Raw genomic sequence first — 25,623 nt, forward strand, 5'->3', positions numbered from 1 at the left:
GTCTCCTCCTGCTCCTAGGTTCTATGTTTCTTGAACCGCTGAAGTCCTCTGTGTGCAGAGACCCTGTTGCGGAGAGCATTCCAGGATTTTAACCCAGCGACAGCGAAGGTACAGTCAAGATAGATTGTGACTTGGAGGTGAACTTGCAGGCGATAATGATCACCTACCCTGCCTTTTCCTTTTAGGTGATGAGTTTGAAACATTTTGTCGAAGGTGGAGTCAAGGTATCATGTGAGTGTATCTGTCGCCCAACCAAAGACGACACAGCTTATACTTCCTGAAATATTTTGCCCAGAAGTAAAAAAAACATGCTCACGACATTGCCTAACCAGTGTTCTGAATATCTCAGTGCTTCAGTGATACGGATCTGAAATCTTCTTCCAAAAACAAACCTTTGCTTCAACAGTCAAGTGCTGATGATATTCAGTATGTGCTGAATCGAGTGACTCACACCAAATATCAAATCAAAATCTTTGACAGTTTTCCACCTGAAAACGTTTCTCCCCAACGTCCATTAAAAGGTACTTACAAAACAAAATCACTCTGTCTGGGATAGTAATTCAGAGGGGCCAAACTCTCCTCTTTGAGTTTACTCTGTGATAATCCTCCCATTCTGCTATTGTGAGGAAGATGTAAGGAATCTGCAAATCCTTCAACCCTGGCAACATCCTTGTAAATCTTTTCTGAGCCCTTTCAAGTTTCACAACAAGCGCTGGCAAATGGGACTAGAATAGGCTAGGATATCTGGTCAGAATGGACGAGTTGGACCAAAGGGTCTGTTTCCGTGCTGTACATCTCTTTTACTCTAGTCCCATTTGCCAGCATTTGGCCCAGACCCCTGTCAACCCTTCCTATTCGTAAAACCATCCAGATGCCTTTCAAATGTTGTAATTGAATCAGCCTCCACCACTTTCTCTGGCAACTCATTTCCATAGGATGGCAAATTCTGGAATTCTGTACACCAGAGAATTAAGAAGGCTAGATGACTGGAAGAAATGAAAGAGGGTGCAGATAGATTTTTTGAATGTCAAGGTGAGGATGACTTTGAGAAAATGGCAAAAAAAAAAGTGGAGTTAAAGCCTGGAGCTGGGAGGCCTTGATCTTTTAAAACAGCTTGAGAGGATGAATGACCCAAGCCTGCTCCTATTTCTTCTGTTCATTCCAGCTCCCTGTGAAAGGAATTTGCAAACTCCCTCCCTGTCAGTCCAGGATAGAAATTCAAAAGAGCCAAATATTTTTTTTATGGGTGGAAGTAGCTGTGCACAAATCCTCCTCTTCTCACCCGCTGTCAAAGCAGTTTCCAGTTGCAGTTTCTAATTGGGGTCTTGGGGAAGGGGGGGAGCATGTTCCAGTCTCAAGGATTCGCCCTTGGTCCTTCCAGGGGCAGCGATGCGCATGCTTCGCTCTGTAGTCCGGTCCCGCCCCCCTTCATTGTCTCCGATTGGTTGGAGGACCGGCGCTGCCCTCCGGTCCTCCAGGCACGCCCCCCCCATCCCTTACCTTTTGGTCCAGCTTCCCCGTCAATCATCCAAGCGCCGCCGCCCCCCCCCCCCCCCCCGTGCGGGAAAAGGGCATGCGCAGCACGGAGTGCCGCCTCCCCCCGTCCGACACTGCGCACGCGCGGTCGCCATTTTAGCAGCTCCCTCCAGTCGAGGTCGGGGTATGGTCGCAGGAGGAAGTTGCTGGGCAGGTCTCAGCAGCATCTGTGCAGAGTAAATGTTTCCCCGTCCAAGGGAGTCGTGTCTCCAGTTTGATTTGATTTGTTACTGTCACGTGTATTGGGGTACAGTGAAAAGTGTTGGTCTCACTGTGCAAAGTGCAACAAGGTGACAGAAGAGAGTGCAGGATACAGTGTTACAGCTGCAGAGAGATAAATATAAACATCAACGTTAAAGAAGTCCATTCAAAAGTCTGATAACAGCAGTTTACAGTTGGTCAGAATAAGTTGGAACTTGTTATCCAGTGTTTTATTGGGATTTCAATCCAATGGGGATGATGGCACAGAGAGACCGCGCGCGCTTTATGGGGATTCATAACTTGGAGGGAACCAAGGGGGCAGCGCACCACAAAAAACTGTAATTTTCTGCTTGCGATTTCTCTACTTCACTGACAGTTTTATCATCTTCTTCTGTTGCAGGGGTTAGAAGAGGAGGGTTTACGTCGTGAAACCCAAACAGAACATCAGGGTCGAAGTCTGACGAGAGTTCACCCCGTTCGTCAGGAGCTGGACGTTCACAGCCCTCCGATTGTGGGAGGAGAAGGAATTGTTTCTCTGGTTTGTCTGAGGGTTTCAATTTCAAAGACTGGTGTGACTGGAAAAGTGCCGGGATGCAAGTGCACCTGAGTGAGAGTGTTCCAGGGAACTGACTGTGGAAACAGCTTTCGCTAGTTACCCAGACTGAACAGACATTGCTTCGTTTAAAGCAGGAGAAACTGCACATGTGTTCAGTGTCTGGATAAGGATTGAACTAAACCTTCAGTCTGGAGGGACACAAAGAAACTGGCACCATGGAGAAACCATGGAAATGTGTGGAGTGTGGAAAAGGATTCAGATTTCCATCCTGTCTGGAGGTTCACTGGCGCAAACACACCGGGGAGAAACCATTCGCTTGTTTTGATTGTGGGAAGATATTCACTCAGTTATCCAACTTAAATCAACACCAGAGAACTCACACCGGAGAGAAACCATTTCCCTGCCTTGAGTGCGGGAAGAGATTCACTCAGTTATCCAACTTAAATCAACACGTGAGAACTCACACTGGTGAAAAACCTTTTATCTGCCCTGAATGCAAGAAGGGATTCACTCAGTTATCTAACTTAAATCAACACCTGAGGACTCACACTGGTGAAAAACCATTTATCTGCATTGAGTGTGGGAAGAGTTTCACTCAATTATCCCACTTACATCAACACCAGAGAACTCATGCTGGAGAAAATCTGTTCACCTACACTGAGCATTGGAAGACGCTCACTCAGTTATCCCACTTAGATTCACACCATGGAGCTCTCGCAGTAGAAAAACTGTTTACCTGCTCTGAATGTGGGAAGGGATTTGCTGATTCATCCACTTTGCAAGTACACCAGCGAACTCATACAGGAGAGAAACCATTCACCTGCTTCGTGTGCGAGAAGAGTTTCACTCAATTATCCCACTTAAATCAACACCAGAGAACTCACACTGGAGAGAAACCATTTTCCTGCCCTGAGTGCAGGAAGAGATTCGCTCAGTTATCTCACTTGACTCAACACCAGAGGATTCACACTGGTGAAAAACCATTTAGCTGCCCTGAATGCAAGAAGCGATTCACTCAGTTAGCAAACTTACACCAACACCAGAGAACTCACACTGGAGAAAAACCATTCATCTGCCCCGAGTGCGGTAAGAAATTCACTCAGTTATCCAACCTGCAATCGCACCGGGGAACTCACACTGGAGTGAAAGCGTTCGTCTGCTCTGACTGCGGGAAGGGATTTGCTCAGTCATCCACCTTGCGTGTACACCAGCGAACTCACACCGGAGAAAAACCGTTCACTTGCCTTAAGTGCGGGAAGAGTTTCACCCAGTTATCCAACTTACAGCAACACCAGAGGACTCACTGTAAGCCGCGCACTGTCAGGAAGGCGAGATCACATCCAGAGTGAGAGGGAGTCTGAGTGAGTATATCATTTGTTGAGTTTATAGGCAGTCTTGGAATTTGGTGCAGAGGTGCTTTTTGCTTGTGTTCTGACTTGTTGTTTGTAAGGTCTTTTTAAAATGATCAATTGCAGCCCCAGGATCTGGGTCCAGCACAGCACAGCGACATCACCTTAAAGTCATAACTTCATTGGTTGGTGAAAGCTACTAATTTGACTATCTGTCAAAGGTTACTTGCAGATTGAAGATAAATAGGTTACAAACTAAAAGATCAGTAGGAAATTTGTAAAAATCAAATTAAGAATGAATTAAAAAGAGATGCAGAGCCAGCTGATGTCTTAGACCTGTATGATGTGGGAGCTGGAAGACCCCATTTCATATCACAATGACCACATCTGTAGCAAGTGCAGGTTGGTTGAGGAACTGCAGCTCAGAGTTGATGAGCTGGGGTCTGAGCTTCGAACACTACGACGCATCAGGCAGGGGGAGAGGGTTACCTGGATGTTGTGTTTAGAGAAGGCCGTCACGCCCCTTAGATTAATAACCTTGAATTCAGGGACAGGAGGGTGTGACCAGGAGCGAGGCAGGTAGGGGGATGCAGGAGGTAGTGCAGAAGGAGCCTCATTCCTTGCCGAATAGGTTTGAGATTCTTGCTCCCTGTGTGGATGATGAACGGCTGCATGGAGAATGAGCAAACTGAGTGCCATGGTGCAAGGAGCTACTCAACATGGAGAAGGAAAGAGAAGTGTAGTTGCAATCAAGGATTGTACAGTCAGGATTTGGAGATGCCGGTGTTGGACTGGGATGTACAAAGCTAAAAATCACACAATACCCGGTTATAGTCCAACAGGTTTAATTGGAGGCACTAACTTTCGGAGTGCTGCTCCTTCAGGTGGTTGTGGAGTGTGAGTTTGTAAGACACAGAATTTACAGCAAAAGTTTACAGTGTGATTATTATTCAAATTATATATTGAAAAAGATCTGGATTGTTTAAGTCTCTCATCTGTTGGAATGACCATGTTGGTTTCAGTTCTTTCATTTGTAAATCGCAAAACTTCTTTTAAAAGTTACATGCGCAAGTGAACTTTAACAATTGGCATCATGTTAGCCCAGATAATGTATAGAAGGTGTGCGCTTCCCTGTGTGAGAATGTCTGTGCCACAATGGTCAGACTGATTCTCATCTCAAAAATGGATTTACAAAATCTTACATGGACTCATGCAGTTTTTGAGCAAAGTAAAATGTAATTCTATAAGTACAGATTCACCTCACAAACTTATGTAACAAAACTCCCATGTGCGTCCACACACATGGACATGCACACAAGTAACAAGTTTGTGAGGTGAATCTGTACTCGCAGAATTACATTTTGTTTTGCTCAAAAACTGCATGAATCCATGTAAGATTCTGTAAATCCATTTTTTTAGTTTAAAATCAGCCTGACCACTGAGCAACAGACAGTCTCTCACAGAGAAGCTCACACCTTCGATACATTATCTGGGCTAACATGACACCAATTGCTAAAGTTCACTTGAGAATGTAACTTTTAAAAAACGTTTTGCGATTTACATATGGAAGAACTGAAACCAACATGGTCATTCTAACAGATGAGAGACTGAACAAACAATCCAGGTCTTTCTCAACACACAATTTCACTTTCATCACACTGTAAATTTTTGCTATAAATTCTGCGTCTTACAATCTTATACTCAACAACTACCTGATGAAGGAGCAGCTAGTGCTTCCAAATGAACCTGTTGGAATATAACCTGGTGTTGTGTCATTTGTAACTTTGTATACTCAGGAGAATAGACATTGTTCTATGTGGGCATGATCAAGAGTCCTGAAGGCTGTGTTACCTGCGTTCCAGATATCTCACCTGGGCTATGGAGGGAATGGGAGGGGAAAGATCCAGTTATCATGGTCCACCTAGATACTGACGATAGAGGTCAAGAGAGGAAAGAGATTTAGCTGAGGGAAGTAAAATTTAATTCTACAAGTACAGATTCACCCCACAAACTTTGGGGGCTAGATTAAAAAGGAGAAACAAAAAGTAATCTCTGGATTACTAACTGAGCCGCAAGCAAATTGGCACAGTCTCTGCAAGATTAAAGAGGTAAAGGTGTGGCTCAAAGATCAGTGTGGGAAAAACAAGGTTCATATTTCATGGGCAGTTGGCTCCAGTACTGGGAAAGGGGAGAGCTGTTCTGATGAGCAAGGGTTACCGGATCAGGCTGGGATCAGAGTCCTTGTAAATTGCACCACTTCAGGTCAAGCATGAGGCTTGAACTAAATAGTGGGGTGTGGGTACACTTCCATGGAAAATGAAGGAAAAAGTTAATGGTGGAGAGGGCTCAGGAGAGGTTATGGAAGTTTCCAGAACAAGTCGTGGGACTGAGAGTATAGAAAGGATTTGGAATCTAACTTCAGGCCCAGCAGACAAAGCAGCAGCTATGAGAAGGGAGTCAGGCAGTGCAGGACTGAGGGTGTTGTACCTGTATACAAAACAAGGTAAGTGAGGTTGCAGCGCAGATTGACATTGACAGGTGATTTTGTGAGTATCACAGAGACATGACTCCAAAAGGATCAGGGCTGGGAACTAAATATCCAAGAATACACATCCTATGGAAAGGATATGCGAATACGCAGAGCGGGCTTGATCGTAAGAAATAAAATCGATTGGAAGATGTGATAGAGACTAGGAGGGCATGGAATCTGTGTGGGTAGATTTATAGAATCGAAGAGTCCTACAGCACAGAGACAGACAACTTTGGCTCAAACTGGTCCATGCTCGCTCACCCCATTTCCTAGCAGTTGTCCATATCTTTTGAAACCTTTTCTCTCCATGTTTTTGTCCAAATGCCTTTTAAATATTGTTAATATACCCGCCTCAACCACTTTCGCTGGCAGCTCGTTCCATGTGCATTTCACTGTGTAAAGAATTATCGCCCCTCAGGTTCCCTGTTATTCCTTCCCCTCTAACCTTAAACTGATGCTCTCTAGTCCTCGATTCTCCAACTCCAGGATAAAGACGGAGTGCAATCACCCTATCCATGCCTCTCATGATCTGATACACTTCTAAAAGTGCCCCCTTCCCTTCATACATTCTAATACATCCAACACCACCTCTACTGTGATATTGACTGTCCCTAAGGGATGACCACGAACTTCCCCAAGTCCCCAAGTCTTCTTGTCTTCCTCCATGGTAAACACAGAGGAGAGAGATTCATTCCTCGCCCATCTCCTGTGCTTCTGCAAATACATGTCCAGTTTGGTCCATGAGGGGCCCTATTCTCTCTTTAGTTATTCTTTTTCATTTAATGTACTTAAAAAAACCCTTTATGGATTCACACTAATCTTCCCAGTCAAGGCTATCTCGTGTCCCCTTTTTGCCTTCCTGATTTCCTCCTTCAATAAACTCCTGTATCCCTTATATTCCTCCAGGGATTCCCTTGATCCCGGCTGCCTGTACCTGAGCCAGACCTCCTCTTTCTGGCCAAAGCCTCAACATCTCTTGTCATGCAGGGTTCCCTATTCCTGTCGACCTTGCCTTTCACCCTCAGACCTTGAACTCTCAATGTCTCACCTTTTAAAAGCCTCCCCTTTGCCTGCAAACAAACTGTTCCAGCCAACCCCTGCAAACCCCTGTCCAATCCTACCAAAATTCATCTTGCCCAATTTAGTACTGGAATCGCTTGAGGAATTGCAAAGAAAAAACAACTCTGAAGAGTGTTGTGTACAGGCTGCTAGTAGCAGACAGGATGTTGGACGGGAGGTAAACCAGGACATTGAAAAAGGCATGGAAGAAAGACACTTAGAATAATCACGGGGGACATGGATGTACAAGGAGATTGGGGCAGTAAGGTTGGGAGTGGATCAGAGTCAAAAAAATGTGGCGCTGCAAAGGCACAGCCGGTCAGACAGCATCCAAGGAGCTTAGCAGCCTGAATGGCTGTGCTTTTCCAGCGCCACACGTTTTGACTCTGACCTCCAGCATCTGCTAGTAGCAGTCTTCACTTTCTCCAGGTCGGTATTGGATCCAAAGAAAAGGAATTTGTGGAATGTCCATGGGATTTCTTTTCAAGCAGCTTGAGATAGACTTGACTGGGGATCAGGCAGTTCTGGATTTGGTGGTGTGTTGTGAAATAGTCTTTATTAGGCAGCTTGATGTGGATAACCTGTTCGGGGGCAGTGACTATTTATTCTTAGAATTCACCCTGCAGGTTGAGAGGAGAGGTTTGAATCAAATGAACCGATATTACAATTGACTAAAGGAAACTACAGAGCGACGGGAACAGAGCTGGCCAGTATTGATTGAATTGGAAGTATAGCGGGGAGATGGTGGAGAGCAGTGACGGGAGTTTCTGGGGATAACTCAGGACGCACATTTATCCCAAGTGCTGCTCAGACACTGAATTAATCACAGGGACAGACACAAAGTGGATCCATAACGAGATGAATGTTTTGTGAAGTGATTGCAATAACCTCTCCCTGCCCCCGAGCTACAGGTATTACAGAAACTTGTGACACAGTTTGTTTTATGTAAGGCAGGAATAACTATTCATTCCTAACAAAAAGCGCCAGACAAAATTCTAGGAATAGTGATGATGCAACTTCTTAAAGCCACGAGTTAACAACCCGCACTGTGAGCACAAACTCCCCCTTTTTCCCCTCAAGACGGTACTTCAACTTGGCAGATGCGACAAAAGGTTGGTAGTGGAGGTTAGGTGTCAGGTTAAAGACAGAGAGGTGGTGAGCTATGTGGCTGGATTCAGAGTGTTTGAGTCTCAGGCTGGCAGTTGCGACCTCCAGTTGTGCAGCTCCCAAATCATTGATATAGTTAACAAACAATAGTGGACCCAGTACCGATCCCTGAGGCACTCCACTAATCACAGGTCTCCAGTCCGATGAGCATCCTTCTACTATTACCCTCAGCTTCCTATCACCAAGCCAATTGTGTTACCAACTTGCTGTCGTCCCCCCCCCACCCGAGCAGCTCTACGATAGTTTGGTGAAGAAAGAGCTGAAAACTTTGGAAGAGTTACTGAGCTGGTTTGGTACCCTCCTCTGGCAATGTCCTCAAGGTAGCCGAGGATGCTCACGATACAGCTCCTTGTCAAAAACGGTCTTGCAGTTCACAGTGATCTGTTGTTTACTTCAAGCAGCGTCCCTGTTTGTTCCCTAGTAATTAGGCACTCCCGGTGTGTCTCCTCTCTGGGAGCAATCCTTTCACGGACCTCACTGCTGAAGGTCTAGCCATCGACACCTCACACTGGGCTGGGAAAAGAGGCTAATCAGCAGCCAATCCTGATCCATGCTGATCCCGCCATCGCCAAGATTGATTTCCCCAGCGCTGGAGACGGTGAGGGTGCTGATTATGTCACGAACCTTTACAGAGAATCCCAGTCTTTTCTGACAATTTTTTAAAAATTTATGTACGTGATTCGTAGAAGGAAAAGTTTGCACATTCTCCCCGTGTCTGCGTGGGTTTCCTCCAGGTGCTCCGGTTTCCACCCACAATCCAAAGATATGCATATTAGGGTGATTTGACCATGCTAAATTGTGCACAGTATTCAGGGATAGTGTGGGCTAGGTGCATTAATGAGGGGTAAATATAGAGTAAGAGGGTAGGAGAATGGATTACTCTTTGGAGGGTCGGTATGGACTTATTCGGCCAAAGGGCCTGTTTCCACGCTGTCGGGATTCTGTGATTGGATTTATGAACACAGCAGGTCAGGCAGCATCCACTTCCCACACCTCCGCCCTCGAACCTCGCCCCTCCAACCGCAACAAGGACAAAACCCCCCGGTCCTCACCTTCCACCTCACCAGAGAGGGTGTTCCCTCCCCACCCCTAACTGCTTTCCATAAAGACCATTTTCTCCGTGGCTCCTTCCTCAGGTCCCACCCCCCCCCCCCACCAACCCAACCTCCCTCCCGGCACCTTCCCTTGTCACTGCAGGAATTGCAAAACCTGCACCCAAATCTTCCCCCTTGCCTCCGTCCAAGGCCCCAAAGGAGCCTTTCGCATCCATCAAAATTTCACCTGCACTTCCAAACGTCACTTACTGTATCTGCTGCTCTCGATGTGGTCTCCTCTACACTGGGGAGACAGGTCGCGTACTCACAGAGCACTTCAGAGAACATCTCCGGGACACCCGCACCAACCAACCCCACCGCCCAGTGGCCAAAAACTTTAACTCCCTCTCCCACTCCGCTGAGGGCATGCAGGTCCTGGGCTGCCTCCATCGTCATTCCCTAATCACCCCCTCCCTCGAGTAAGAACACATCTTTTGCCTCGGGACCCTCCAACCGCATGGCATCGAAGTGGATTTCACCAGTTTTCTCATCCCCCCCCCATTCCAGTTCCAACCTTCCAACAAGGCACCACCCTCATGACCTGTCCTACTCGCCCATCTTCCTTCTCACTTATCCATCCACTCTCCTTTCTGACCTATTACCATTATCCCCACTTCCATCTACCTATTGCACTCTCAGCTACATTTCCCCCCTCCTCCCACCCCACCCCTCCTCCCCTTTCTCTCCCCACCCACTTGGCTCACAGCCTCATTTCTGATGAAGGGCTTTTGTCTACATCATCGAGTTTCCTGCTCCTGGGATGCTGCCTGACCTGCTGTGCTTTTCCAGCACCACATTCTCGACTCTAATCTACAGTCCTCACTTTTGCCTAGTTGCTTTTTAAACTTTGTCCACCCCAATCCAACACCAGCACCCATCAGTGTCGATACCTCAAAATAGAGTACAATGCCACAGAACAATGGGACTCTTATTTAACACAAACGAGGGAAGAAAATTTTCCTCTTTGAGAGTAAAGGATGCCTGGAATTGTCTACCCAGAGAATAGCGGGACTACATGATTGAAAGAAATCCATTTTTGAATGTCAGGGTGTTGAAGTCGTAAAAGCAGCTGGCACAAAGGAGGAGCTGAGGGTTGTGGCAAATGAGCCGTGATTTTTTAAAATAGCTTGAGAGGATGAATAGACCACGCCTGCTCCTATTTCTTATTGTTTATTGCAAAGGAATTTCCAAACTCCCTCACTGTTAGTGCAGGGTAGAAATTCAGAGAGGAAATCCTCTGTGCATAAATCCTACCCTTCTAACCTGCTGTCAAAGCAATTTCCAGTTGCAAGAGTGGCAGTTTCTAATTGGGGGTCTTGGGGGGGGGTTGGGGAGCATGTTCCTGCCTCAAGGTTCCTCCCTGTGTCCCTTTAAGTCCCAACCCAAGGACCTTCCAGCTCCAGCGCCGGCGATGCGCATGCTTCGCTCCGCGGTCCCGCCCCGCCCCTTAGTTGACTCCGATTGGTTGGAGGACCGGCTCTGCCGCGCGGTCCTCCAGGCCCGCCCCCCTCCCTTGCAATGCGTCAATGACTGGCTCCGTGCGGGGTTCGCGCACGCGCGGCACGGATTTAAATCCCGGACCTGCGGCGCCCACGTGCGGCCACTATTTCAGGAAGTGCTTCTCAGCAGAGTCAGGACATGGTCTGCAGCTGTAACCTTCAGTCAGAATGATTAGATTAGATTAGATTACTTACAGTGTGGAAACAGGCCCTTCGGCCCAACAAGTCCACACCGACCCGCCAAAGTGCAACCCACCCATACCCCTACATTTACCCCTACCTAACACTACGGGCAATTTAGCATGGCCAATTCACCTAACCTGCACATCTTTGGTAAATTGGCCATGCTAAATTGCCCGTAGTGTTAGGTAAGGGGTAAATGTAAGGGTATGGGTGGGTTGCACTTTGGCGGGTCGGTGTGGACTTGTTGGGCCGAAGGGCCTGTTTCCACACTGTAAGTAATCTAATCTAATCTAATCATTCTGACTGAAGGTTACAGCTGCAGACCATGTCCTGACTCTGCTGAGAAGCACTTCCTGAAATAGTGGCCGCACGTGGAGTTGAAGATAATTACCCTATATTTTACCCAGGAATGAGGGAACGGGGGTTTGCAATTTCGAGGGAGCGAGAGAGGAAAATGCTCCACAGAATCTGGAATTGTCTGTTTTTAACTATATCTCTGCTTTCCTGACATTGAACGGTTTGGTCGCAGGGACGAGAAGAGGAGGGCTCACATCGGGGGAAACCCAAAAGAAACGTCAGGTGAAGATCTGACCAGAGTCACTCCATTCATCAGGTGCTGAACCTCACTGCCCTCTGACTGTGGACGGAGGAACCTTTTGTCTGTTTTGTCTTGAGGGGGAAGACTTCAAACATCAATGTGACTGGAAAAGCACTGAGACCCACACGCCTGAATGTGAGTGTACCAGTGAATTAAGTGGCTGTGCAAAGAGCCTGAACCAGTCGCACAGATTGAAGCGATATTGCACCATCTAGAGGAGGAGCTGTACGTGTTTTCTCTGTCTGGATAAGGATTGAGCTGATCCTTTAATCTGGAGTGTCACAAAGATCCTGGCACCATGGAGATACTGTATAAATGCGTGGAGTGCGGGAAAGGATTCACATTTCCATCTAGGCTGGACGTGCATCGACGCAAGCAGACTGGGGAGAAACCATTTATCTGCTCTAAGTGTGACAAAGGATTTGCTCGTTTATCCAGCTTCAAGGTACACCAGAAACATCATGCTGGGGCGAAGTCATTCATCCGCACCACGTGTGGTAAGAGGTTCGTTAATTCTTCTGATTTACGCGTGCACGAGAAATTTCACACTGGGGCGAAGCCATCCCCCTGTTCTGAGTGTGGGAAGGCATTTGTTCAGTTATCCAAGTTACAGCAACACCAGCGAATGCACACAGGGAAAAACCATTCACGCGCTGTGACTGTGGGAAAGGATTCAGTCAGTCATCTAACTTAGTGTACACCAACGAGTTCACACGGGAGAAAAACCATTTGCTTGCCCTGAGTGTGGAAAGAGTTTGACTCAGTTATCCCACTTAGGTTCACACCAGAGAATTCACTCTGGTGAAAAACCATTCATTTGCCCTGAATGCAGGAAGAGATTCACTCAGTCAGCAAACTTACATTCACACCAGAAAATTCATACTGGAGAGAAACCATTCCCCTGTCCTGATTTGTGATAAGCGGTTCATTCGGTTATGCAACTTGCACCAACACCAGGGAGCTCACAGCAGAGAAAAGCCATTCACCTGCGCTGAGTGCGGGAAGGGATTTGTTCAGTCTTCCACGTTATGTGAGCCCCAGAAAACTCTCACTGGAGAGAAACCGTTTACCTGCTCTGACTGTGGGAAGAGATTCGCTAAGTCATTTAGTTTACTTAGGCATCAAAGAACTCACACTGGTGAAAAGCCTTTCATCTGTCCTGACTGCAGAAAGAAGTTCGCTCAGTTAACAAACTTAGATCAGCATCAGAGAAATCACACTGGATGAAAACCATTTCCCTGTCCTGAATGCGGGAAGAGATTCACTCGGTTATCCAACTTAAACCAACACCGGGGGACTCTCATTGGAGAAATGCCATTCACCTGCTCTGAATGTGGGAAGGGGTTTGCTCAGTCTTCCAGGTTATCTGAGCACCAGAGAATTCACATCGGAGAGAAACCGTTCACCTGCTTGCGCTGCGGGAAGAGATTTGCTCAGTTATCCCACTTGTATCAACACCAGCGAACCCACGCTGGCGAAAAACCGTACACCGGTACCGAATGCGGGAAGGGGTTCAGTCAGTTAGCAAACTTTAAAGTCACACCAGAGAACCCACACTGGAGAAAAACCATATACCTGTTTTGACTGCAGGAACGGATTCGCTCAGTTTTCCGACTCAAACACCAGAGAACTCATACTGGAGAGAAACCATTCACTTGCCCTGAGTGTGGGAAGAAATTCGCTCGGTTATCCAACTTACATCAACACCAGGGAAGTCACAGCAGAGGAAAAACATTCACCTGCTCGGACTGCGGGAAGAGATTCAGTAACTCCTCCAATTTACTTCAGCACCAGAGAACTCACGCTGGTGAGAAACCGTTTACCCACTCTGATCACAGGAAGGGATTTGGTCAGTTATTCCAATTGCAGCAACACCAGAGAACTCGCACTGGAGAGAAACTGTTTCCCCTGTCCTGAGTGTGGGAAGAGATTCATTAATTCATCCACTTACCTTAGGCACCAGAGAACTCACACTGGAGAGAAACTGTTCACCTGTCCTGAGTGTGGATTTGCTCAGTTAACACACTTGCATCAAGATCAGAGAATTCACTCTGGAGAGAAACCATTCATCCGCACTGAATGCGGGAAGAGATTGCCAGTTAATGAACTTAAAGTCACACCAACAAACTCACACTGGAGAGAAACCGTACACCTGCTTTGACTGTGGGAAAGCATTCACTCAGTTATCCCACTTACATTCACACCACAGAACTGATGCTGGAGAAAAACCGTTCACCTGCCCTGAATGCGGGAGGGGATTCACTCAGTTAGTGAAATTAGAGTCCCACCACAGAACTCTCACCGGAGAGAGACCGTTCACCTGCCCTGAATGCGGGAAAGGGATTCAGTCAGTTAGGAAACTTGCGTTCCCACCAGAGAACCCACACCAGAGAAAAGCCATTCACCTGCTCTGACTGTGGGAAGGGATTCACTCAGTCATCCAAGTTACGTGTACACCTGCGAATCCACACTGGAGAGAAACCGTTCTCCTGCCTGGAGTGCAAGAAGAGTTTCGCTCAGTTACCTCACTTGCGTTCCCACCGGAGAACTCACGGTAAACTGCGCGCTGTCTGGAAGGGGAGATCACAGCCGGAGTGAGAGAGAGAGAGCCTGAGTGAGTACACAGTTCGGGGAAATTGTGGGCGGTGTCGGAATTTGGTGCAGAGGGCCGGAGATGCTTTTTGCTCGTGCCTTGGCTCGTTGTTTGTTTTTTTAACCTGATCAATTGAAGCCCAGAGTCGGGGCCCAGCATAACACACACACTGTGACGTCACAGAAAAACCATGACTTCATTACTTGGTGAAAGCTACAAATTTGTCTGCCTGTCATTGGTTACTTTCAGGTTGAAGGGAAATGGGTTCCAAAGTAAAACATCAAAAGGGCGTTCTTTTAAAAAATCAAATTAAAAACTAAGTAGATAATATGGAGGTGAAAAACCCCTTAAAGTATTGTTTCTGTATGATGTGCGGACTGGAGGCTCCTTTTAGTGGTCTGTAGTGACCCCGTCTGGAGCGAGTGTTGGTTGCTTGAGGAAGAGTAGCCCAGATTTGATGAGCTGGAGTCTGAGCTTCTAACGCTGCGACACATCAGAGAGAGTGACCTGGATGCTGTGTTTCAGGAGGCAGCGCTCCCCTTGGATTAATGGCTTCGAATTCAGTCAGTGGTCAGAGACAGGAGGGTCTGACCGTGAGCGAGGCAGGTAGAGGCATAGTACCAAGGAGCCTCGGCAAGCAGGTTTGGGATTCTTGCTCCCTGTGCAGATGCGAGGAAGGGCTGTAAGGAGGATGTGCAAACTGATCACGGCGCGGCGGTACAAGGCATGATTCAAGCTCGGGAAGAAAAGAGAAATGTAGTTGTCATCAGGGATTGTGTAGTCAGGGGAATAGACACAGTCCAGGATCAAGAGTCCTAAGGCTTTGTTTCCGCCTGGTGCTTGGGCTGAGGGTATCTTATCTGGGCTTCAGAGGAACTTGTGGAGTGGGAGCAGAAAGATCCAGTTGTCGAGGTCCACAAAAATACCAACGGTGTAGGGAGAAAGAGGGAAGAGGTTCTGCTGAGGGAATATGAGGCATTAGGAGCTATATGGTTTTAAAAAAAACAAAACCAAAAGGTAGCAATCTCTGGATTACTAACTGAGCCACGGGCTAATCAATACATTGTCAACAAGCTTTAAGAGGGAAGCCCGTAGCTCCAAGATCAGTGTGGAGAAGATGGTTTGAAATTAATGGGAAATTGGCACCAGTACTGGGGAAGGAGAGAGCTGTTGCAGTGAGACAGATTACACCTGGATCAGGCTGGGATCAGAGTCCTTATCCACCAGAGTGGATAAGGCTTTAACCAAACAGGGAGGCGTGGGTTCAATTGCATGGAAAATTGAGGAAAACGTTAAAGGCGAGGAGAGTGCAGCAGAGGTTATGGAAGTTTCCAGATATTAGGATAGAGAGTATGGAAAGGATCAAGAACTGAACTTCAGGCCCTAGTGGATAAGGGAGCAACTATGAGAAAGGAAGCAGTGAATGCAGGACTTGAGGATGTTGTACTCAGGTGCATGCAGCATACGGAACAAGGTAAATGAGGTTGTAGCGCAGACTGACATTGACAGCTATGATTTTGTGACCATCACGGAGATATTGCTCAACAGGATCAAGGCTAGAAACAAATAATCTAAGGATATGTGTTTGATAGAAAGGACATAGACAAAGTCTTTCCCCTGGGGTGGGGGAGTCCAGAACTAGAGGGCATAGCTTTAGGGTGTGAGGGGAAAGATATAAAAGAGACCTAAGGGGCAATGTTTTCACACAGAGGGTGGTACGTGTATGGAATGAGCTGCCAGAGGATGTGGTGGAGGCTGGTACAATTACAACATTTAAGAGGCATCTGGATGGGTATATGAATAGGAAGGGTTTGGAGGGATATGGGCTGGGTGCTGGCAGATGGGACTAGATCGGGTTGGGATATCTGGTCAGCATGGACGGGTTGGACCGAAGGGTCTGTTTCCGTGCTGTACATCTCTATGACATGCAAATGAGCAGAGAGAGCAGGCAGTGAGAAATGAAATGGATCCAAACTAAAGCTGCTGAGGAGGATTTAACCTGGTTGGGGTTGGGGGTGGGGGCGGGGCGGGATCTGGGAGATAGTGAGGAAAGAGGACTGGTACAGTTGGGAAAAGGAGCAACTCAAACGGTCAGGGCAGCCAGGAACAAAGCAGAAAATGATGTAGGTAGTAAAGCAAACTGCATTTCTTTCAATGCAAGAGGCCAAGCAGGGAAGGCAGATGAACTCGGGGCGTGATGAACATGGCATTGGGATATCATAGCAATTACAGAGATGGGATTCAGTTATGGACAGGACTGGCTGCTCAAAGTTACAGGATACACATGCTACAGGAAGGATGAGGAGGGGGAATGGTATCCCTGAACTCAGATTTCTCCAGTTTCCTCATTTCCCCTCCCCCCACCTTGTCTCAGTCAAATCCCTCGAACTCAGCACTGCCTTCCTAACCTGCAATCATCTTCCTGACCTCTCCGCCCCCACCCTCACTCCGGCCTATCACCCTCACCTTAACCTCCTTCCACCTATCACATCTCCATCGCCCCTCCCCCAAGTCCCTCCTCCCTACCTTTTGTCTTAGCCTGCTGGACACACTTTCCTCATTCCTGAAGAAGGGCTCATGCCCAAAACGTCGAATCTCCTGTTCCTTGGATGCTGCCTGACCTGCTGCGCTTTTCCAGCAACACATTTTCAGCTTAGGAATGGTATTTTTGATAAGGGATAGCATTACAATTTGTACTTCGGGAGGATTTTCCTGGGAATACGTCCAGGGAAGTTATTTGGGTGGAACTGAGAAATAAGAAAAGGATGATCACCTTATTGGGATTGTACTGTGGAACTCCTCCCCCAGTAGTCAATGGGAAATTGAGAAACAATTTTGTGTGGAGATCTCAGTTTTCTGTAAGAATAATAGGGTGGTTATGGTAGGGGATTTTAACTTTCGAAACATAGACTGGGACTGTTATAGTGTTAAGGGTTTAGATGAAGAGGAATTTGTTAGGTGTGTACAAGAACATTTTCTGATTCAGTATGTGGATGTACCTGCTAGAGAGAGTGCGAATCTTGACCGACTCTTGGGGAAATAAGGCAGGGCAGGACACTTTGGGCCAAGTGACCATACCTCTATTAGTTTTAAAATCGTGATGGAAAAGGATAGACCGAATCTAAAAGTTGAAGTTCTAAATTGGAGGAAGGCCAATTTTGACGGTATTAGGCAAGAAATTCCAAACGTTGATTAGGGTTGGATGTCCGCAGGTAAAGGGACGGCTGGAAAATGAGAGTCCAGAGACAGTATGTTCCTGTTAGGGGGAAAGGTGAGTCTGGTGGGTGTAGGGAATGCTGGATGACTAAAGAAATTGAGGGTTTGATCAAGAAAAAGAAGGAAGCATGTGTCAGGTATAGACAGGATAGATCAAGTGAATCCTTCGAGTATAGCGGCAGTAGGAGTATACTGAAGAGGGAAATCAGGAGGGCAAAAGGGCACGTGAGATAGCTTTGGCAAATAGGGTGAAGGAGAATCCAAAGGGATTTCATAAATACATTAAGGGCCAAAGGAAAAATAGGCAGAGAATGGGGCTCCTCGAAGATTAGCCAGGCAGACTGTGTGGAACCCCAGGAGATGGGGGAGGTACTAAACGAGTATATTTCGCATCAGTGTTTACTGTGGAGAATGTGGGGAAATAGATGGTGACATCTTGAAAAATGTACAGGACATTGGTTAGGCTACTTTTGGAATATTGTGTGCAGTTCTGGTCTCCTGCCTTTCAGCAGGATGTTCTGAAACTTGAAAGGGTTCAGAAAAGATATCCATGGATGTTGCCAGGGTTGGAGGATTTGAGCTATTGGGAGAGGCTGGAGAGACTGAATAGGCTTAGACTGTTTTCCCTGGATTGTCGGAGGCTGAGGGGTGACCTTATGGAGGTTTATTAAACCATGATTTTATATTTATCCTATGACAAGATAAATATCCAAGGCCTTTTCCCTGGGGTGGGGAAGTCCAGAACTAGAGGGCATAGGTTTTGGGCGAGAGGGGAAAGATATAAAATGGACCTAAAGGGCAGTCTTTTCACACAGAGGGTGGTACGGGTATGGAATGAGCTGCCAGAGGAAATGGTGGAGGCTGGTACAATTACAGCATTTCAAAGGCATCTGGATGGGTATATGAATAGGAAGGGTTTTGAGGGATACGAGCCAAGTGCTGGCAAATGGGACTAGATTAAATTAGGATATCTGGTCAGCATGGACGCGTTGGACTGAAGGACCTGTTTCCATGCTGTACATCTCTATGACACTGACTAAGTGATATAGACTTGGAAGGCTTGGAATCTGTGTGGGCAGAATTGAGGAACTGCAAAGGATAAAGGACCCTGATGAGAATGATATACAGGCCTCCCGGCCGCGGTCAGGATGTGGGACAGATAATAAATCAGTAGATTCAAAAGGCATGTAAGAACGACGCTATTACAATAATCTTGAGGGACATAAATGCAGGTAGACTGGGAAAATCAGGTTGGTACTGGATCACAAGAATTTGTGGAATGTCGATGGGAATCTATTTGGAGTAGCTAGTGGTAGGGACCATGAAGGAGCAGGCAATTCTGGATTTGGTGATGTGTAGTGAAGCAGTCCTGATTTAGGTAGCTGATCGCGGGGCTGTAACTGTTCTCGGAATAACTATTTATTCCTGACAAAACAGCACCAGACAAAATTCTGGGAATGGCACTGAGGCAAGTGCTGAAAGTCATGCGCTAAAAACCTGGAATATGAGCCCAAATTCCCTGTTTTTTCCCCAAGCTGGTATTTCAGCCTGTGATACAAGACAAAAGGTCGGTCGTGGAGGTTAGATTAGATTACTTACAGTGTGGAAACAGGCCCTTCGGCCCAACAAGTCCACACCGACCCGCCGAAGCGCAACCCACCCATACCCCTACATATACCCCTTACCTAACACTACGGGCAATTTAGCATGGCCAATTCACCTGACCCGCACATCTTTGGACTGTGGGAGGAAACCGGAGCACCCGGAGGAAACCCACGCAGACACGGGGAGAACGTGCAAACTCCACACAGTCAGTCGCCTGAGGCGGGAATTGAACCCAGGTCCCTGGCGCTGTGAGGCAGCAGTGCTAACCACTGTGCCACTGTGCCGCCCTGTCAGGTTAAAGGTAGAAAGAGAGAGAGGTGGTGAGCCGCGTGGCTGTGTTCAGTGTGTTTGACTGATGTGCCATCAGTCCCGATGTGCTAAACCCCTCTGAGCAGATTTGCAATGGTTTGGCGGGGAAAGAGCTGAAATCTTTCAGAGTCACCAAGTTGGGAATTGGAATGAGGTTGACATTGTTGACTAATATAACGTGGCAACGGCAATCTCCTCAGTTTGGAGGATTGACTCCGAGCTAGCTGGCCGCTGCCAGTACTGTACGCAAGGAAATAAACGGTGGATTGCTGATGGGATATGAGGCTCTGTGCACTTATTTCAGGCTGGTTCCTTTTTAGATTACATTAGATTCCTTACAGTGGGGAAGCAGGCCCTTCAGCCCAACAGGTCCACGCTGACCCTCCGAAGACCAACCCACCCAGACCCATTTGCCCCTTCACCTAACACTACGGGCAATTTAGCACGGCCAATTCACCAGACCTGCACATCTTTTGTGACTGTGGGAGGAAACCGGAGCACCCGGAGGAAACCCCCGCAGACCGGGGGAGAATGTGCAAACTCCACACAGACAGTTGCCCGAGGTGGGAATTGAACTCTGATCTCTGCCGCTGTGAGGCAGCAGTGCTGACCACTGTGCCATTGTGCCACCCATCTGGACAACCTCCTCATAGTACCCTACCAATTGGACGCTCATCCTATGGCCTGGTGCCAAAAATAGTCTCCAGTTCGACTTTTACTGCTCCAGTCACAGTTTCCTGTTCTTTTGATTCAGGGCAATCTCCCCTTGGTTTTTACTAATTCGACATTCAGGGGTGGGGGGGGGGCACTAGCCCCTAGTTTTTCCCTGCAGATTGTGACTGTCATGTTTGCACCTATTGCGAGGTTATGGGTTTAAGTACCCTTGTAGCTTTGGTTGGCTTTCTGCAGTTAGGAAATGACCGTGAGTGGGTGACAGAGTTGTTTGTCTGTAATGGGGGTAAGCATGAATATGGTACGGTGAATCGGATGTTAAACTAACAACAAAAATCCCTTCTGTTGCAGCAAACTGATGTGGTGGTAACTGCTGCAGTGCCTGTGTTTCCTCCTGCCTGGTATGGCATGAGATCTGCCATCACCTGCGCAATCTCACCACAGGATACGGTCCAGAGGATGGAGTCGTCATAATAGCAACTGCATGCAAAATAATTGTAATGGTTTACCAGGTGAAATGTGTACTTTGTTGAACTTTCATTACACATGTAACGACCCATGTTCACAGAGAACTCCAGGGAACAGGAATTAAGAATGCTGCTGTTACTGGATGACATGGAATAGCATTGCACCCCGACAGAACTAGATGGCACCTCACCATTGACCTGAAATAAGTCTATAAGAAGGCAGTGCCTAAAGTAGGCCCTGTCTAACAGTAGCTGATGTGAAAATTGGCATGATATAGTGCTTTGAAATAGTGATTTGCCACGGTGTCCCAGATGTTACAGAGATAAAGGGACATGGATTCTGGGGTGTGGGATCATGATGGAGTGAATGGAAGGGCCCATCCAGTGACATACACATACCCCATCTTCAGTGGTAGTATGATACATGTACCCCAGTGTTCAAACAAAATATTGTTTTGGCTGTGACGGAAATAACTAATGAAAATAAAAACCACCCTTCCATTGGTACCCTTGACACACACCCACGTTAACAATGCAGAGGTGTGGCAGAAGAGTTGTACTCTCTCCCATTCTAGATGGAGCAGAGACAGAGATGGGTGCATTAAATTCGATGGTGGTTGCAACTTTACAAAACAATATTGCTCAAATTGGGCAGCTCGTTATTAGCTGCTGTATGGAACAAAACCATCAGCACGTGAAGGTTTAGCAAATGGGTGTCTGGCCAACAATGGTTTGGAAGCTTGCTGATAGCCTTGTCTGGGGCCTCGCCCTCACAGATCTTAACACTGAAGCTATTTGAACAGACTGTAACCTTTTAGTGACTTTGACAAAATTGAATGGAGTATCCCCTCATTGCTATCCAGGTGTCTGTAGTCTTGCAAACGATTATTAAGTCTCTTGTGCTAACTTTTAACGGTTAAATCTGATTAATGTAAAACTAATTGAAACGCCACAGTACGCAATGCTCCGTTTTTGACTTTAAATAGTACGCAGTGATAAATATGGTGCAAGTTTATCGCCCCGTCTGTTGGGAGGTATGTTGTGGAAACCTGTATTTATGGGAAATGGCTGGATGATGACAATCAAGCCCACAGCTGGGTGGTTGTGCACAATAGCCTGAAGGCCCAGTGTGCCTCTTCCACAGCCCTGCCTTCGGACCATGTAGATTGCAGTCTCGCAGGGCTACCTGCACATGAAGGAAATCACTGTCAGTGATACAGCCATTCACACAACTGGCCCTGTCCATAGGTGTGTAACTAGTACTCATACAGTATATCTTAATGATGAGAGAGAACCACCCAGCAACTTGTATAGTGACAAAAATTATATTCTTTATGATTTTTTTTGTTGGAAATAAAACCTACAGAATTAAAGAATGGGAAATGATGACCTTGGACTGTACCATTAACCAATGGAGGAAACTTCCACATGTGACATTTGAAACACTGAGGGCTTTCTTTGCACATTATAAACAAATTTACAACAGCAGTGTAATGTATTGCTGTGAAAACCTGCCATGATCAGCTATGATCCATTAATTGGTTTAGAAGACAATTTAGGAACTCTTGTTGTGTATTTAAGGGATGGTTAGCAAAAGCTAGCGAGCTCTTACGGCACCCAGTTATTGTAATTTTGCTAATTGTTTGCTTTTTTTAAATCACCTGATTAATGGCTTGTCAACTTTGTCACGTGTATAATTAGCTTGCAACCGTTGAACAACACATTGTTCTGATTACCTGGTCTGAAGATATTAAAGGGTGAATTCTGGTGTACAGATTCAAAAATGATACCTCGAAGCCAGACCAATAGTGGTTAACTGGGCGTGATAATAAGCAATTGATGGAGAGTGGAGGAATACATGAACACAGACTTTTGTTTTTACAAGAAAGTGGCCTTGGCGTGAGAACAGGCCGTTTTGCAAGGAGAACAGAACCTGTTTATTGACTGACTTGTGACCTCCAGGCATTGGGGAAAGCTTTGGAAAAGTACACAGAAGAGGCAGTTCAGCACATAACATCAAGGCCAGTGTATTCTGAACACTGGGGACTTGTCCCAGTTTGTTGGTCTTCACGAACAGACTGGGTTCACGCAAAGTGCCCTGGAAATTGAGATTGAGCTCTGAGTGCCAGCTCTTTCTCGAGAAGCAAAAGAGCCTGAGACTCATGTTTGAATATATCTAAAGCAGTTGAAGTTAATCATTTTGTTTAAGTATGTTTAAAGTAGTGTAAGCTAATAACTGTTTGATTACTTGATATATGTTAAGTAACCTAAGCTAACATATTTGCATTATATCGAAGCGCACATGTTCCCCCACCCACAAAATCAGCCCATATTGTATGTCAGTCCAGGACAGGAGACATTGGATGGATGAGGAATGGGTGGGTGAGTGGTCGAAAGAGTGTTCAATGGAGGTGGGCCGTCCTGTGGTGGGAGTTGTTCATTGTGAAGAAGTCCCACCTGAAATGGTGACCACTAATTTCTCACATCTTGATAATGAGTGATCTGCTGTCTATTTCTCCATGTTTGGTTTTCCGTTTCCGTCTGTCTGGGGCTGTCCCAGAGTTCAGGTTTTGTTTCGGTTTGTATGGCACCACCTGTTTGATCTCAGCTGGAATGTCATGTCCATTTCTGGGAGGATGTGAAGCATTAGAGAGGGTCACCAATTTAATTCAGAACAGAAAGAGATCCTTCGGCCCATCGTGTCTGAGTCAGTCAGCAAGTACCTACTACCTTCCCAGCTCTTGGTCCATAGCCATTCATCAAAATATTTCTTCAACGTTGTGATGATTCCTGCCTCTACGCAATGAATTCCAGATCCGTACCAACTTACGGCTGAAAAGATTCCTTCTCAAATACCCTCTCATGCATCTATGCACCTTTTTTATTGTTCCCGTTAGCTAATGGGGAAAGATTTGTTCCTATCATCCCTATATCTGCCTCATAAGTTCGGAACCTCAATCACGTCCCCCCTCGACCTTCTCCGCTCAAGGAAAACACTTATCCGGCCTTTCTACATTGTTAAACTGCTCCATCTGAGGAACATGTCAGTGAACCTCCTCTCCACCCACTCTAGTGCAGTCACAACCATCCTATTGTGTCCAGAACTGCACACAATACTCCAGCTGTGGCCTGAGCAACATTGTTTACAGTTCCATAATAACCTCTCAGCTCATTTTCACTACCTCAACAAATAAATGCCTTCTTAACCAACTGTTCTGGTGAGTGCAGATTTGTTTTCTTTAATCTTTCCCAGGATATGGGTATTTCCAGCAAGTCTGGCATTGAGTGCCTATCACTAAATGTCCTGCAGAAGGTGGTGGTGGTGGTAAGCTGTCTTCTTTAGCGACAGCGATCTGTAGGGAGTTCCAGAATTTCACCTCGTGACCGTGAAGGATCAGCCGATTAGGATGTTGCGCTCCGTTGGTAACTTGGATTGAGGTTTCAGCCTCAAAAGAAAACTTCTCAATCTGGGACAGAAACCCGGTTGGATATTTTTGCTCATAAATCCTCCCCTTCTAAGCTCCTATCAATGGTGTTTGCAAAATCCCATTCCTGTCAGTCTAGGATAAAAATTCAGAAGAGCCAAATACTTGTCTTGGTTTTAGCTTGTGTGTTAATTCTCCCACTGTGATGAGGAATCTGCAACTATATAATCGGTTAAGTGAGTGGGCGAAACTCACCCAACTTATATACAGCAGATGTAATTTTACTGTAGGAAAGAGCGTGGTCATGAACTTCAAGAGGAAGAGTCAAAAGGCAAGCAGTCATTTAAATGGAGAGTCCAAAGAAGAGCAGCACAGAGAGGTCTTGTGCATGAAACATACATGAAGCAAGTAATTAAGAAGGCAAATAAAATTGGGTCTTTATTGCCGGACTGTGTTGAATTTGCAAATAAGGAAGTTTTGTTTCAACTGTACCAAGTGTTGGTGAGTGCAATTGTAGAACTGATTAGATTAGACTCCCTACACTATGGAAACAGGCCCTTCGGCCCAACACGTCCATACCGACCCTCCGAAGAGTAACCCACCCACACCCATTCCCTTACCCTATATTTACCCCTAACTAATGTACCTAACACTACGGGCAATTTAGCATAGCCAATCCACCCTAAACTGTACATCTTTGGACTGTGGGAGGAAACCGGAGCACCCGGAGGAAACCCACGCAGACACGGGGAGAATGTGCACACTCCACACAGACAATCGCCTGAGGCAGGAATCGAACCCGGCACTGTGAGGCAGCAGTGCTAACAACTGAGCCACCGTGCCACCCCAATTTTTAAGAAATGATATGGAAATGGTGCAAAAGGGATTAACTCGGCTGATTGCTGGGATGAAGGGACTGACATGTCAAGAATGACTGAGCTGCGTTGCTCTCAGTTTTGAAGATGTCGCATTGGAATTATAACGTGAACTGTTTTATTCTCCACAGATGCTGCCAAATCTTTGGCGTTTCTGTAACGTTTTCTGTTTTAGGCATTTATTAATTAGTGTTTACAACCATGGGGTGTTGGAAGTCAGAAACCAAAAACAGAATTTGGTGGAAAAACTCAGCAGCACCTGTGGAGAGATAGCAGGGAACCGCTTCTTCCCTGCTGTTAGCAGATTTTTGAATGGACTGCTTTAATGTTAATGTTGATCTTTCTCTGCACCACCTCAGCAGCTGTAACACTGTTTCCTGCACTCTCTTCTGTGTTTCCCTGATGTACGATCCATCTGTTAGGCACACAAGGCAAGACTTAATTGTACCTCTGTTCTTGTGATTCTAATAAATCAGGAAGTGTTTTGGCCCCAGTGACCCTGCTTCAGAACTGATTGTATGTGGGAAACTGTTGGTAATATGCTAAAGAAGGGGTGGATGGGGAGGGAAGGAGTAAATGATAGGTGGAGATGGAGCCCAGCGAGAGAAAACAACCCATCCCACCAGCATCCACATCCAAAGGATCAGTAGCTGCCATCTCAGTCAGAGACAAAAACAAAACTACAGATG

The 25,623-nt window shown here is 46.5% G+C and overlaps 1 protein-coding gene and 1 pseudogene across 1 annotated transcript; both read left to right on the forward strand.

Annotated features, from left to right (window-relative positions):
* The first annotated feature begins 1,628 nt into the window (after nt 1-1,628).
* Nucleotides 1,629-11,794, forward strand: LOC132828686 (zinc finger protein 239-like). Its single transcript, XM_060845754.1, has 3 exons — nt 1,629-1,712; nt 2,138-3,654; nt 11,704-11,794. The coding sequence occupies exon 2, from the start codon at nt 2,509-2,511 to the stop codon at nt 3,640-3,642; it is 1,134 nt and encodes a 377-aa protein (XP_060701737.1). The 5' UTR covers nt 1,629-1,712; nt 2,138-2,508; the 3' UTR covers nt 3,643-3,654; nt 11,704-11,794.
* A 276-nt stretch (nt 11,795-12,070) lies between these two features.
* On the forward strand, nt 12,071-23,845 carry LOC132828685 (oocyte zinc finger protein XlCOF6-like; annotated as a pseudogene).
* The last annotated feature ends 1,778 nt before the right edge of the window (nt 23,846-25,623 follow it).

The sequence above is a fragment of the Hemiscyllium ocellatum genome, chromosome 27, assembly GCF_020745735.1.
Source record: "Hemiscyllium ocellatum isolate sHemOce1 chromosome 27, sHemOce1.pat.X.cur, whole genome shotgun sequence".
NCBI classification, from domain to species: Eukaryota; Metazoa; Chordata; class Chondrichthyes; order Orectolobiformes; family Hemiscylliidae; genus Hemiscyllium; species Hemiscyllium ocellatum.